General features: G+C 31.4%; 1 protein-coding gene and 1 pseudogene across 1 annotated transcript; both read right to left on the minus strand.

Moving 5' to 3' along the window:
• Positions 1 to 1,204: 1,204 nt before the first annotated feature.
• Positions 1,205 to 8,521, minus strand: LOC119666276 (annotated as a pseudogene).
• Positions 8,522 to 11,130: 2,609 nt separating this feature from the next.
• Positions 11,131 to 13,617, minus strand: LOC119668941 (putative protein kinase C delta type homolog). The gene is made up of 5 exons (XM_038078630.1): positions 13,467 to 13,617; positions 13,250 to 13,397; positions 13,010 to 13,189; positions 12,805 to 12,945; positions 11,131 to 11,888 (listed from the first exon to the last, which is right to left on the minus strand). Exons 1-5 carry the CDS (start codon positions 13,601 to 13,603, stop codon positions 11,739 to 11,741), a joined length of 756 nt encoding a protein of 251 aa, XP_037934558.1. The 5' UTR covers positions 13,604 to 13,617; the 3' UTR covers positions 11,131 to 11,738.
• Positions 13,618 to 16,189: the final 2,572 nt, after the last annotated feature.

A 16,189-nucleotide genomic window follows, 5' to 3' on the forward strand; every position in this document is an offset into this window, starting at 1 on the left:
ATAAAAATGCTTTCATATAAAATTGGCCATAAAAACACAATTAAAGCTGAAATATATTTTGACCATCTTCCATTCCAAAAGTACGCGTTCGCTTTGTTCATAGATTGAAGCTGGAAGCGTTATTAGTTCAAAACAGATTGTGCCTCGGCGAACAACCAAAATTCTTGCTTTCGCTTACTCATGAGCGCTATTAGAAGATTTCGGTCAAAAATGTATAACAATGAAACCAATGTATTCAACATGTTGATTTAATAATAAAAAAAAGTTGAAGATGAATTCATAATAAAGAAGAAATAAATAGACTCTTATGTGAAAATGTATTTGAAATTGTTACTATTTTTTATGATTATATCGCATTTCGACGTTTTAAAGTGTTTAACTCGAAGAAAAGGAGATATTTTAGTGAGAATATATTCGACTGGATTCACACCATTTGATGATGATATCTTGCCTTACGGTTTAATACATAGCATTCACGGTAAACAAGTGCGTTACACAAAACAAAGAGGTTGGAAGAAAGACCACAAAACTTTCAATTATAAACGGCCTACCTATGCTGGTAGATCTGAAACAGTCGCAACTGCACAAAGTCTAGGACACTATCCAGCGCAAACAGTTTTGAATGCTCCTCTCTGGGTATCGCATAAGACACAATTTAATAGACCACAAATGCACTTCGAACCACTGAAGTCGAATTCCAAGCAATTCAATTTATACGATGAGGATGGCGAAATTTTATTAGATTTGAAATATCATGACAATGCCTTCCCATTAACTAAAACTAACCAAAAGGAAAGCATGAGAATGCAAATCCATTCTAATCGAAGTCAAAGTACAAGGAATATTAAACATTTTTGGCTGCACCTTTAAATGCTATAAAACTATACGAAACTACCTAATTTGTTACTATTATGTATAATGTTATTAAAACATAAATACCAACAACAAAGTTAATATATGTAAATGATAACTTAATTAAATTAATTAAAATAAACTTTATTTAAGTTAAAAGTTGTTCAATATTAAGAGCAATTAATCAACTCAGTGATTTGTAAATTTATAAATTAATTAATAAAAAAATAAATTGTGTATAATTTATGTAACATTATTATTTATATACAAAAGGTTTTACTTAAATACTAAATCAATTGATCTAAAACTAAATAACAACTACGACTAGGTATCACAGTGGAAATATAATTTTTTACCAACCGCCTGATACAGGTGCTGGTGGCAAGTAGCCGGAATGTGGTATACTGCCACTTACACCAGTGTTATGGCTTTCATGATGTATTACTTTTATAGTTTTCACTTCATCATGTCCGTTGCCTCCACCGATAAAACCACCATGTCCATGTCCACCAAAGCTGTGACCTCCAGCGAAACCGCCACCAAGACCGTGTTCTTCATGAATAACTTTAATCGTGTTTATATCTTGGTGTCCACCATGTTCGAATCCACCACTAATGTGTCCAGCTCCAATATGTCCACCATTTTCTTGATGTAAAACAGCAACAGTTTCAATTTCTTGGCCAACAAGACCACCATGTCCACCACCAACAATTTCACCACCAGAAACTCCTCCATGTCCACCTTCCTGATGAATTACTTTTATAGTTTTAATATCTTGATTACCATGATTTATGCCTGCAGCGAAATCGCCATGGCCTGCAGAGAAATGAGCTCCTTCCGTGTGACCAACTCCGACATTACCAACTTCTTCATGAATAACTTTAACAGTTTTGACTTCATGATGTCCACCATGACCACCATGCCCACCATGACCACCATGATTACCAAAATGGTTGTGACCGACTTGACTGCCATGTCCACCTATAAAACCACCATGTGCACCTACGGAGACGCCACCATGACCGCCGTTCTGGTGTATTACTTTTATAGTTTTAACTTCTTGATGTCCACTCTGTCCAATTCCTGAAACAAAGCCACCATGATTACCAGAAATATGACGTCCTTCTACATGACCACCGCCAATATGACCACCTTCTTCGTGAATAACTTTTAAAGTTTTAACTTCATGATGGGCACCATGATTGCTATGGCCACCAACAAAACCAGCATATCCACCGCTATTATGTCCACCGTCTTGGTGTATTACTTTGATTGTTTTAACTCCATTATGACCACCATGACCACCATGACTATCATGACTTTCGGAAAATCCAACATTAGCGGCATTTACAAAACCACCGCCATGACCAGCTTCCTTATGTATTACCTTTATAGTTTTTACTTCTTGATGGCCTGCACTTATGTGACCGCCACCAATTGGACCTGCAATAGCATGACCACCGCCAATGTGGCCAACATCTTTATGAATTACTTTAATAGTTTTGACGTCATGATGTGCTGAGTGACCACCTCCGATATGACCACCTCCGATATGACCACCTTCAATATGTCCACCACCGATATGACCACCTCCGATGTGACCAACATCTTGGTGAATTACTTTAACTGTTTTCACTTGTTGTGTTTGGTGACCACCTCCGATATGACCACCACCTCCGATATGACCACCACCAACGTGATTGATTCCAACATGACCGCCGCCTCCACCAACATGACCAACATCTTGATGAATTACTTTGACAGTTTTCACTTCTTGATGGACGCCATGGCCACCATGTCCAATATGACTACCGGAGTGCCCATTAACAAAACCACCACTGTGTCCACTTTCATGGTGTATAACTTTGACAGTTTGTACATCCTGATGACCGCCGATTGTTCCACTGTGTCCAGGTGCGTAGTTGTAACCCCTACCACCACCACCGCCACCACTTCCAATGTTACCGCCGCCAATAAATCCGGCCGAACAGGTGGCAGCCAAAATGGCTAAAATACATACAAAAACCTATGAAATGAAAGAGTTTAATATAAATAATAATCCACGTCAAATATATGGTTGAGGTTTTCGTACCTTCATGCTGGAAGTTTCTTGCTTAATTTTTAATAATAGGAACTTCGCTAAGCTGTAGGGCTGTAGCTCTCAAACTGATGACCACTGAATAAACTCACATTCTTTTTATACATCAATTAGGTTGTTTTAAAACAACATCAGTTGATTGTCGATTGCCCATAACATGGCTTGCACAATCCAACTTGATTTAATACAAAAATTTCTTCTCCATCAATTTTGCGCATTTGCATTAATTTCCATAATACGGTTATATTATCTCCGTCGTATCCCATCCGTTTGACACCTTCTCAATGATCCAAAAAGCAAAACTTCAACTTGCAACATCTGTTAATCTTAATAGGTGTGTATCTTTTGCTCGCAAATATTTATGCAAATCTACGCCGAAAGAAACAAATTTAAAAATTATGCTTTTGTTTTGCAGTTACAAATTTGGCAAAATTTTACATTTCGTCACCAATTAATTAAACTTTTTTAAAATATTTTATTTCTGCATTTGCAGATATTCGCACACGATTTAATGAGATTCAATGAATAAATTATAACATAATATGTTTAAATAATAGCAGTGTATAAAATGAATATTTCATTTAATAATTTCAATGTTTGATTAAAATACTCGTAGGTTTGTGTTTACTTCTTCACATAAAATTATACTCCAACGGTTCATCTTTTTGTTCCTTATTATTAATTATTTGTAGTTCGGTGTAGAAGTACCTTTATATTTTATATATGTATATGTAATTATTTTTATTTTAAATTTATCTAAATTTAAATTTACTAAAATTCAAATCAAAAACAATGAAGAAAGTTAAGCGATCATTCAGTTTCAGTGCCCTTCAAATTAGATGATTTTGTTGCAATTCAATTGCTTATTACATTACATACGAGTATAGTTTTCAACAATATTTTTATTTATTTTATTTATTTAATGATAAGTGCACTCTAGTTTATTTCAAAGTTATTTTTTGAATATTATTCCATTATATAGTTAAGCGATTTCATCCATTTATTAACTTTACCTGCTTGGACTCGCAAAGAAATTAATAATTAAGAGGAACTAGCTTCTATAAAGTTAAATAAGATAAGTTAATATTTACCTATTAACTTCCCCATTTAATCTGCAATCTTTTCCACCTTCTTCAAGATTGCACCGACTACAAGCGTAATCTTTACGACAATGCCAAGATCATCTGTGTTGACGAATACGCTTTGTCACTTGCCTGTAGGTACCTCACTCGGCTCTACGACCTCCCTCCTGACGTCTCCATTCTGAACACCTCCCCTGATGACCTTATTCAAGCCTTGTGCTTCAAAACCCCCCCATACCAGACTCGTTACTTTGATGAGTGGAACTGTAATCCCCACGTCATGTCACTCTTTAACCGAGGCCTTTCGTGACCCTAGTCGCAGAGTTTTTAATTATGCCCATGTTTTCTGGCTTAAAAAACAAAAAAAAAATATATATATATTAAGTGTCGACATATTTGAATTTATATAAATTAGTGGAATTAAATCCACTATTCGGACAATCCTAAAATGTTCAGTGAGATGTCATATAAGATAACAAAATAAATACATTAAGAATGTTTATTTGGGCGACGAAACTAAGCCTGAAATAATTTTGAGCACTCATTTAGTCACATAATATTATGAGAGGTACAACATTTAATTAGAATCAATTCAGTATTCTGTGTGAGTTTTAAATGGACATTGGGCACAAAATAACATTGCTGATATTGTGATATTGGAACAAAAGATACCAGTGCATATAGTTAATGATTTTGCTGTTTTGGATAGGAAAAGAACAAAGAATCTAAAACCATAAAGGTGAGAAAGGTTAGTCTAAGATGTTGTTGGATTTAATCAAGATGACATGAACATATTTGATGCAATGAGCTATAATTCATAATTTAAAAATGGAGATTCATTAGTTTGAAAGAAGTAAGGATTTAGTCCACTACATATACAAGTATAAGCATTTCAAAATTCCATGTACCTATTACTTCTTTAATAAGTACGGATCCATTTCATTACATATTTATCTCATTTCTCATTACTACTTTCTTTATTATTTCCGTTAATTATTAAAACCGTTATATCATCCAAAATATCGATTAATAAACTTATTATCAATTGTATTTTTATGATATTAAACTTTTTTATTTATTTTGATATTTTTAAAATGCTAAAGAGCATAACATCCCATGTTAAGGATTCCAAACATTAATTAAAAAGTGTAAAACACACAGCAGATTAAATTCATTGAAATTATTTTAATAATAATAATATTTAATAGAAAAATTATAATAAATTAAATAGAAAAAATATTTAATAATTAAAAAATTCTAATTTTTTCATTAAAGAACTGGAAAACTACATACCTACGTTTTAATCTAAATAGTGTACTATTGAATCGCCTAATACACTATAAAAAGTTTAAATTGATATGTTGCTAATAAAATAATTATAATAATAATTAGTTAATAAATAAATATCCATTTACAAAAAATAAATAAAATTGAAATAAATTGTTTACTGATAATTGCTAACAATTATAAATCTAGGTTAAAAATATACATACGTTTACGTGAGTTAAGTCCCAAAAAATAAACTATCTATAAATAATTGCTATTTTATTTTAATTAATGAAGATGTACGGCTTTTGTTTTGTTTGGTCTAAAGGAATTATACTCGACCCATGTTAATTGAATAAGAAGATTTTAGATAAACCAGGTTTTGGAAATCAGAGATCGATTACTAATTCTTCCGGTTGTGTTCAAACTGTATTTTTGCTTCTGTATTATTGCTTCTATTCCAATAAGTTATAATAGGAAAATCCCTGGTTAACTAATCGCAGATTTTGCTAATCTGCTGATATTTTTTTCTTAATGCATTCGGTAATGTAAAATGAATTCAATATTTACTAAAATTATTGAATATTCATGAGATTATTTTAAATCTCTAAATATGATTTAAAATATAATGTAAAATAACTTTTAGTCTAATTATTAAAATAAAACAAATTGATATAAGTCAGCCATATCGATAAAAAAAAAACTAAAATGACTTATATCAAGTGTAAGATGAAGATTAAAATATTAAAAATTAATATTAAAATTTTATATTAGAGTAGTAGTTGGAGTAGTTGGTTCCGAGTTCACTTTTTGAATAATTATGATTTTTTTTTGATTCACAAAAATTTGCATTTTGTAATATTTTCGCTTGTGGTGATTTAAATAATGGAACACAGCCGATTTAATTTTCAAATATTTAATATTAAAATATTTAAATAATTTTTTTTTTAATTACAATATGAATAACGTTCAGTAATTAAAAAGACAGTCAACTACAACTTAAATTTTATTATACCTTATAAAATGGACTACTATTACTTATGACTATCAAAACAACAAAGTAACTGACACAATAAATACAAATAAATTTAAAAATATTTTGCTTTTCGCTTTTATTTTGACTATTTTATTCATTTGCATTACTAGATTTTTATGACGTCATTTTATAATCTATCTTTTAAGTTGCGTTTTTTTATACCTGATACCATATGTGATACCATATGTGGAACTAAATATTTTACAATATAAATTATTTTCTTTTTTAAACAGATAACGAAAACTATATCTAATTGTCTCAAGTGTGGAAGTTGTTATCATAATTATAGCTAAAGTTGACACTTATTTGCATGTATGTATGTATTTAATTTTATAAATTTTTTTCAAATTAAATTTAAGTACTAGTAACCTTCATTTCTTATGAGGCCAACATAATTGTGTTAATGCTACATCAGTCTTTGGAGGTTGAGAAAGATAACGGCGCAAGAGATGCACTTTGGCATCTTTTATACACGAAAAGTTAATGATCATTAAGTTGAGAGACTCATAACTTGTGAATTTGCGAAGAAAGCCCAAGTTTAAAGTGGATCTCACTTCAAAATATATAACACGACACTTGAAGATTTTAAAGTGTTTTCATTGGAAAATAAAAATATATTTATTTATATTGTAATTAAAAAAAATGTGTTTTTATATACAATGTGCATAATGAATTCTTACATAATTGTGTTAAAAAGCTAACAACCTTGAGTTTTGTGCATAATATTAATCAACAAGCAATTATGTGATTTACTGCCAACCGCTACTTGCAGCTGGTGGCAAATAGGAACTTCCAGGTGCGGGAATGCTTCCACCTGCTCCAGCATGAGAATTGGATCCAACCGAAAGAGCACCAATCACTTTCAGTGATTTGATTGTTTCAATGGCATCATCAGAAGCACCAGCGGACGCGTAAGCGCCACTATTGGCATAACTGGCAGCATTTGAATGGCCACTGTTACCATATCCAGCTGAACCAGAACTATGTTCGTGTATGACTTTAATAGTTTTGACTGTTTCTGTACCACTATTGGTTGAACCACCATAATTATTTAATGTGCTGGCACCACCTCCATAACCACCAAAACTTCCGTGGCCACTTTGTTCGTGTATCACTTTGATGGTTTTTACTTCAGCATTAGCGGGGTGAACGTTACCACTACTGTAGCCACTATTGACTGCAAAACCTGTGCCAGTACTACCACCAACATATCCGGAAGAATAACCTCCTTCAGCAGCAGAACTAGCTCTAGCACTTTGTTCATGAATGACTTTGATTGTTTTAATTTCCGCACCGCCAACATTATTTTGACTTCCGTAATTAGTACTTGTTCCATAATTGTAACCTGCATTACCGTCTCCATTGGCATATCCACCAGTAGTGGAACTGCTCCCATGCTCATGTATTACTTTAATAGTCTTAACTTCAGCTGCACCACCATTACTATGTCCATCATGTCCGCCATGACTATGGCTATGACTAAAGCCGCCAGAGGCTTGTTGGTGTATTACTTTAATTGTTTTGACTTCGGCATTACCACTATGTGCATTATATGAAGAAGCACTACTGCCGTGACTGTAACCTGCATTTGCTGCACTAGCATAATTTGCACTGTGACCATCAGCTGCTTGTTCGTGTATAACTTTAATAGTTTTTACATCGCCACTTCCACCAGTGTGACTTGCATGGCTATGAGTTTCAGCAAAGCTTGATCCACCATAATCACCACCATAATTACCATGACCACCACTGCTTTGTTGATGTATTACCTTAATAGTCTTAATCTCTGTACCTCCACTGTGGTCATTCACTCCATAATTGCTTTGAGGCGTATTACCAAAATTGGAATAACCAGCGTGATCTGAGTTTCCTGCACTCTCATGTATAATTTTTATTGTTTTTATAGCAGCATCGCTCTGAGTATGTCCACTTCCTGCAGAAATATGCCCGCCACTTCCAGAATATTGACCACTACCATGCGAATAATGCGAACTTTCGCCACCATAGCCAGCGCTATGGCTGGCAACTCCTGAGCTGCCTCCCAAGCCAATAAATCCAGCGGAACAAGTGGTGACCAACGATACCAAAACACATAAGTACAGCTGCCAGTTTTTTTTATAAAAAATATTAATCATTATGTCGAAGGGAATGTTGTAATGGGTTTTCAAATGTCAATCTTACCTTCATCCTCCAAATTTTGTATCTGATCCAAATTAAAAACAATAAAAGTAAGTTGTGCTTCCAAATTCAAACTGATAAAAATTGCACGATAAACTTGCACTTTTATACGAAAACAATAGGAAAAATGCTGCTGACGTTGATAAGTAGGCTGCTCCAACACTCCAACTCCAAATAATTGCTCAATGATGAATAGTAAATAAATATATTTACTACTTGGCGCCTGCGCATATCTGCTCAGCACAAGACACTTTTCTGTCATCTCGAGCAAATAATTTACACTGGATTACAAAGGCCAGGCTAGGTTTTCTAATTAGGTTTTTTCAGTAAGTTTGCTGCTTCCAGTTCATTTGTTAAAAAGTAAAAATAACTTCATTAAGTGTATGCTCTTAGCCGGCTGGGCTTTTTAGTGGAGCAAAATCTAACGTAACTGTTTACATTTTTTCCCACTCGCTCGTCTTTCTCCAACTGACCATTCAAAACTTGATTTATGTTGGTGCTTGGTTCGTTTGGCTTAAGGCAAATACGATGGGTTTTTTTTTATTAATTGATTATTTATTTCGCTGCCGGATAAATTAATACTCTATTAACTTTTTATTGTGTAATTAATTTGATGGGAACTTATGAATTTTAACCAGTCGAACATCACACATATGTAATTCTTATCAAATGAGAAACTTGAATTGAATGTACTAACTTATCACTTACTCAGATACAAGATCTGATTAGTGTTCATTCAGAATTTGGTTCATGCAAATTTGTAAAACGGAAGTCCATTGATTTATTGCTCTTTGGCCATATCCAGTATTTATACATTTTTTACCCATATGAAAAACAGATAGAATAGTGATACTTGTTGTAGTAATAGTAATAGGTATAATGTTTGTATATTGTAAAATGGAATGCCAGTACTAAGAACAATATCAGATAAATATTTGAAAATCAATTGTTTTTACAATTGCAATATAGAATATTAGAATGACATTTAAGTTTCGAATTTTAACCCCTGCTCAAGAAAGAATGTGGTGTTTTGATATAGCCTTTGCTTTGTAATTCGGATCTTGTCTTCAAATCATTATTCCAAAGATTATTGATTTGTTTAGCTGTCGCATATATAAAAATGTTTTAAAAAATGATCTACATTCTAAATTCATGATTCTTTTAAACATCTAGTGTAAAAAAATTATAACCTGATGGCGCTAATAACTGATATGGAAGCCGCCAATTTTTCCAATATACGCTGAACAATTAAAAACTTCCAAATAATTTTTGGTCAGACAGTTTGGTTCGATGGGATACAAGGGGCAGAAGTGTGCCTCTTGGTACCTCACCCACACATGGTGCATTCTGTTCTCGCATACAAGGCTCTGGCGACCGAGCACAGACGGTATAACCTGACAACACGTAGCAGAGAGGAAACTCCCTAGTTACTAAACACCAATTTTATCTCCAGATTTGCAGGGGATCTGGTTCTGCAGGTTGGGAGTTGATCGCAAGGTTAGCAGTCTCGCATCGGAAAAAAACGAAACTTTCTTTAAAAAAGAAGGAGGCCAAATAAGAAGAAGAAGTTTGGTATGATGATTTTTATTATTATTACAAGTTCATGTGTTACGTATTATACGATCTTTAAGAGCTTTAGTGTATTTTTGTTTCACGTTGATAACAAATAGTATATCAAGGTTTTGATAGAAATAACAAATTTTTACTAAGAAAGAATCTTTAACCACTTTTTGCAATACATCGTTTTGATAACGTTCATAAAGTACGGCCATCTACTGTTTTTAGTTGAAAGTTCGAACTTTCAGCCCATAAGGTAACTTACCCTGTTTAATCCTAAGTCAAGTTCTTTCTTTTTTTCTTAAAGTACGCAATCAATAGCAACTTTAAGCTAGTGTAATTGTGTACGTGTGATATATCAAGGTATTTTGCTTCGTTAGCAGGTGGAACTTTTGAAGCACATTAATATACTATATAGATATCTACAAGCTTATTTGATGTATTTTTTTATACTTAATTCTACACGCATTTCAACAGTTCTATAATTTTGAAAAGTTACAGAACTTACAGGTTTAACTGTAACTTACAGTTACAGGCTTAATTCTTGAAATCTGACTGGTTCAATCTCAGGGGTTCTTGAGATAGTTTTGAAAAAATTGGTGTATATTAGAATATAGTGGTGGTTTTCAAGATGGTTTGGGTAGCACTTTTAATGCTTGTAAATTTCTTGTTATATATAGAAAAAATAATAAGAATATAAATTTTGTTTTATTAATGTCATTATTTTTATTTGTTTTTTTATTTTAAAATGATTTAATATGGTTCAATCAACAAATATTACTTTTTTATTTTAAACAATTTAACGGAAAAAACATTGCAATATAAATTGGATTTGACCGACTTACAACATTAATTAAGATGGAAACTATAGCGAAAATTTAATAAACTCAAATTATTTATAATTAATAAATCTGAGAGTTCAATTGAGATTTGAAATAAATTTAAGAAAGATAATAATAATTTTAAATATTCTAAATTAGCTAATATAAATGTTTTATTGTTTATTATTAGTATACATACAGTATTTAAATAAATATTATTAAAATATTATTATATAAAACAGCAAACCTAACAAAAAGGATTCCTATTTGTTTATAATAAAATATAATGAAACATCAATGAATAAAAATTTGGAGGGAATATACAATACATGTTTATGGAGACACACCTTTTGTACAGATTCTTATATGACTAGACGTATAGACGTATGCTTAACTTTTAACTTAAACTTAAGTAGTTCTCATTAATGAGTGAGTAGGAGTAATTTATTTCTTAATAAGTAATTCTATAAATACTGGTTTTTGAAAAGTTATTATAATGTGTAACAAAGAGAAGAGTCAAAGTATTGTCTAATCTTGTAGAATCACAAATATAACGCAGACGAACTGACCTTCAACTCTTCTAAAAATGTATTCATTTCAAATTTATACTTGCACCGATTGTCAAGTTGCCAATTAAAAACTAAATCGTGAGGAATTATAAATTCCTTTACAAAATTCAAATGTACAAATTTTAAAAAGATATTTCTTTCCTTATTAAAAAGTTTTCTTTTTTATAATACAAAATTTTACTCAAACCCTCTGCGTTTAGAGTATAAAAACCACCAATTAATTAAAATCAAATTTAGAAAAGAATAAGATGAAATATTAAAATTTTTTTTTTGTTCACTCTAGTCTAGGGTTATGTGTGGATTTGTGTATGTAAAACCATGGAATTGCTTCTGATCCATTGATTGCAGAATTTCCTTATCAATAGGTGTAAGACGCACGCGTTCCTTTGTGAAGACACGATCGAAGTATTGAGTGTCTAATGGATGTTTCTAAAGAAAGACCGAAGAGAAAATTAATTTGTTATTTATTAAATTTTAAATTATAATAAAATAAAAAATAAATAATAGTATCAATGTTTAAAAACCTATTCTTCAAACTAATTTTGGGACATTTTTTTATTGATAAAGTTGATCGGTAATTGATGCATATTCCGTGATTGCATTGCACACTTCAGGTTATTTCGGAATGCGTATAGGGGGTCTTCAAAAAAATTTAGAAGAACTGTTGTGACATATATTTTATTTTCTGGGGTATTTAATATTCGACTACTTCTCTATGCTTCAGAGAAGATGCTTAAGATTTTCAAACTCTTACTAACTTCTTAGAGTCACACTGTGAACAGTGGAAATGTGAATTTGACTAAATTTATATATGATAATGGTAATTAGAAACGGTGGGCGTCTAACTGCTGGCAAAAAATGGACATTTAAAAGTAAAATAATTAAAATCTTTACCAAGTCAATATCAAAGTGAATATTAATGTTATATAGCAAAAGTTTTCAAGCAATGATGATATATTACTTAATTGGAAATGAAAATTGTTATTTCAATTACGGTGTCTAAAATTGGGGTTTTTATACCTTGTGGACAGGTAGAATCTCCACCTAATTATATTTTGAAAAATATATTTCAACTTCTATTAATAACATCTATGTACGCGTTTTCATTAGAAACTAAGATTGAGGATAGTCATTTGATCAGGCTAGACCTGCACTTGATGTATATACATATAGAAAACTATAGTTCTATGTGACAATCATAGAAAAATATGTTTGAAAGCAAGCTATTGAATATTGTTAGGGGATGTGGCACTGCGATCGTCGGGTCTACTGTGCCCTTCATTGAATATAATATAACAAATGTTTTAACAACTTATTTAAAAATTCGTTTTTTTTAAATACGTACCACTTGAGGTTTAAATGGAGGTACTAGTTGTCGTTTTTCTAAGAGATCCCATTCAATTGGTCTGAAGAAAATGTGATCACTTATATCACCAGCAGGACTATATTGTGAGCCAACACGTTTTGTGTAATCTTTTTCTAAAAGCTTTAAATAAAGAAAGAAAATTGATTGAATGGATTATCTGTCGGTGGAGTGCGAAGTAACTTACACCTTTGAGTATACTAGTTGCCTCAGCTGATATATATACAGGAAACCATGGAATTTCATTGCAAATAGACCAGAAGAGCTCATCTTCATCACAACCACTAAATGGAGATTGTCCAATTAGCATTTCATATAAAAGTACACCGAATGACCACCAATCAACGTTTTGATTATACTTTTCGCCCTATAAGAAGTTATAATTTTTTATATGCGAAAATTTCTCATAGATGCAAAGTTTTTCTACCTTTATGATTTCAGGCGCCATGTAATCTGGTGTACCGCAAAAACTGTCCGCCGTTTTGTCCAGATATATTTGCAATTTACACATACCAAAGTCTGCAATACGTACATGACCTTCGTAGTCTAACAGCACATTGTCTAATTTGAGATCTCTGTGGATTACACAAAGAAGTTTTATTAGAATTAAATTAATATACATATTTTTATAAATTTATACTTGCCTGTATATGATACCTTTCTTGTGTAAGAACTTTAGACCTGAAATAATCTCGGCACCATAAAATCTTGCACGTTCTTCCGAAAAACGACCACTTTCTTGTATGTGGAACATGAGATCACCGCCATTTAAATATTCCATCACAAAAAATAAGTGACTCTTAAAAGATTTAAAAATTTTTATAAATTTATATTCAAAATTGTTGTTAATAGTTAAATATTAATTTTTGAATACACAAAAATGTAACTATGAGATGATTTACAGCTTAGAATGGCACTTGACGACTAAACATTTTTTCGCTAAATTTATTTAACGAGTATGACACTTTATATAAAATTATTCATTATAAAATTTATATCTTATAAACATTTATTTTATAGGTCAAGCCTTCTGTATGTATTAAGATATATATGATTTTAGAAAAAGATATATTTATTGCAGGAAAATGCATTTACTAATTTATGAATTGGTATCTGACGGAAAGGTGAAATTTATTCTTAAATATATAGCTATTTAAATTTTTCTATAATTTGATACCTAATCTCACTACTTGATCGATTGGCTTATTATTAAAGAATAAAACATTTAGATTTGAAATTTGAAAACATATTAGATAGGTTCTCTCATCTTATTCAAGCCAATTTACTAAAACTTATAATTTATACCAATTAAAAAAAACGGTAGAGTTTGAACATAGTTTAGACTATGTTCAGGACTATCAAATTTCAGTCGTGGTCTCGCGTGTTAACATACAAAGCCAACTTATATTAAATTCACATTATTCGGATTTCGATTTCTTTCAATTTTTGGTGTTTATTCGCAAATTACAATTGCACTTGCTGTGCTATTATTTGAGTTGTTTAAAACTAACACATAAACCACAGCTATATGAATGAACTTAACTATGATAAATTGTGGTTTTTTCAAATTTTATCAATACTGGTTGTAGAATTACGAGGGCGCTTTGATAAGTTAGTGACTTTTTGAATTTTCCGCGCAGTTACTCCAAATGCAACAGTGCTGCCGTCAGCTGTAATCTACCAGTAGGCAACTTTTTAATTTTGAGCAAGCTACGTCGTTCAGTTGGTGTTTGATAGCCGTTCAAAGTAGACAACCACGTGAATTTTTACGAAAATGGAAAAAAGTGAATTTCGTGTGCTGATTAAGTCACGATGGCCAAAATCCACGAATTGGGATACGAACTGCTACCCCATCCAGCATATTCTCTAGATTTAGCTCTCTGTGACTATTTTCTGTTTCCAAACCTAAAGATATGGCTGGGCGGTAAGAGATTTGAGTCGGATGAAGAAGTCATTACCGAAACAAACGCGTATTTTGAGACCTTTGAGAAAACCTATTATTTGGAGGGAATAAGAATATTAGAAAAACGCTGGACTAAATGTATCGAGCTAAAAGGTGATTATGTGGAAAAATAAAATGTTTATTTGCCGAAAAAATTTATTTTATTCAAAAAGTCACTGACTTATCAAACCGCGCTCGTACTTGATTTAAATCAATTGCGTTCAGCAAATATTTTGAGTTTGTCATTTAGTCGAATTCAGGGTCTCTTAAGCCGGGCAGTTTAGGCAATTACATTCTGTTCCATTTTTCTTATTTTAATTTTAAATTAAATTCCAGTTTTCTTCTTTTTAGATTTAGAAGATTTAGAAGAATTTGACAGATTGAGATCTTGATCGAATCCAGATTTACCAATCCAAAACACTATAAAAAGATACTTATTAAAGTTTTATAGATTGATAAAGTAATTTTATAAGTTAAAATAAGTTTAACCTTCGAAGGTTAAACTTAGAAGCCTAAGTTTAAGGCTATTCCCGTAGTTCCCGTAGCTAAACTGTTACCGATCTATAGAAGGTAGTATAATGGGCCATTATTTGAGTTCAAGTGGACTCTTTGGAAACAAGGCTGCCATTCCAACCTACCTAGAAGGTTGTAATACATTTGCTCACATTTGAGGGCAAAGAAAATTTGTTTTGCAAAAAAATCCCCGAAAAGTTTACGCAGCTTTGGAATAAGTGTACCACTCTGGAAGGAAAGTTATTTGAAAAATGGAGTCGCACGTCAATAAAAATTGTTTTTTTTTTGCTGGATTGGAGGGTTGTTCAGTATTAAGTTATAAGTTCAAATTATTAGTATATTAACACTTAAAGAAGATTTTCAACAACAATTTATATTTCAACCGTTTCTGAAATGCATATAAATAATTTTATTAATAATAGGTAAGTCTCAGTTTGGATTGATTAGTTTGTGTATCAGATTTGGAATATAAATTACCAGATTTATTAATTCCAACACATCTTCCAAAGCAGTTCAGTTTAAATATGTATGAAATTTTTGATCTTGTCTTGATTTAAAAAAATAAGTACCTAAACAAAATTTGTAATTAAACATATATACGGACTGACAAGTGCTAAAAGCTTACAATAAATTAAAATAAATTAATTAATAATTATGTAGTATTAAAATAAATTTATGCATGTGATAACGTTTTCAGTTTTCTATATCATAATTAATTAACAATAATTAATTCTCATAGATATGAAAATATAAAAAATTCCTATTAACAAAATTTTTGGTTAAATTTTAAAAATTTCAATGAGAAAACTAGACCAAGGAGCAAAATATATAAACAAAACAATAAGTTTTATCTTAAATTAACGAATAGTAGATAAAACAATACAAATGCGTAATCATGAACCAATTTTGTTT

This window comes from Teleopsis dalmanni, chromosome 1 (assembly GCF_002237135.1).
Source record: "Teleopsis dalmanni isolate 2A chromosome 1, ASM223713v2, whole genome shotgun sequence".
NCBI lineage: Eukaryota > Metazoa > Arthropoda > Insecta > Diptera > Diopsidae > Teleopsis > Teleopsis dalmanni.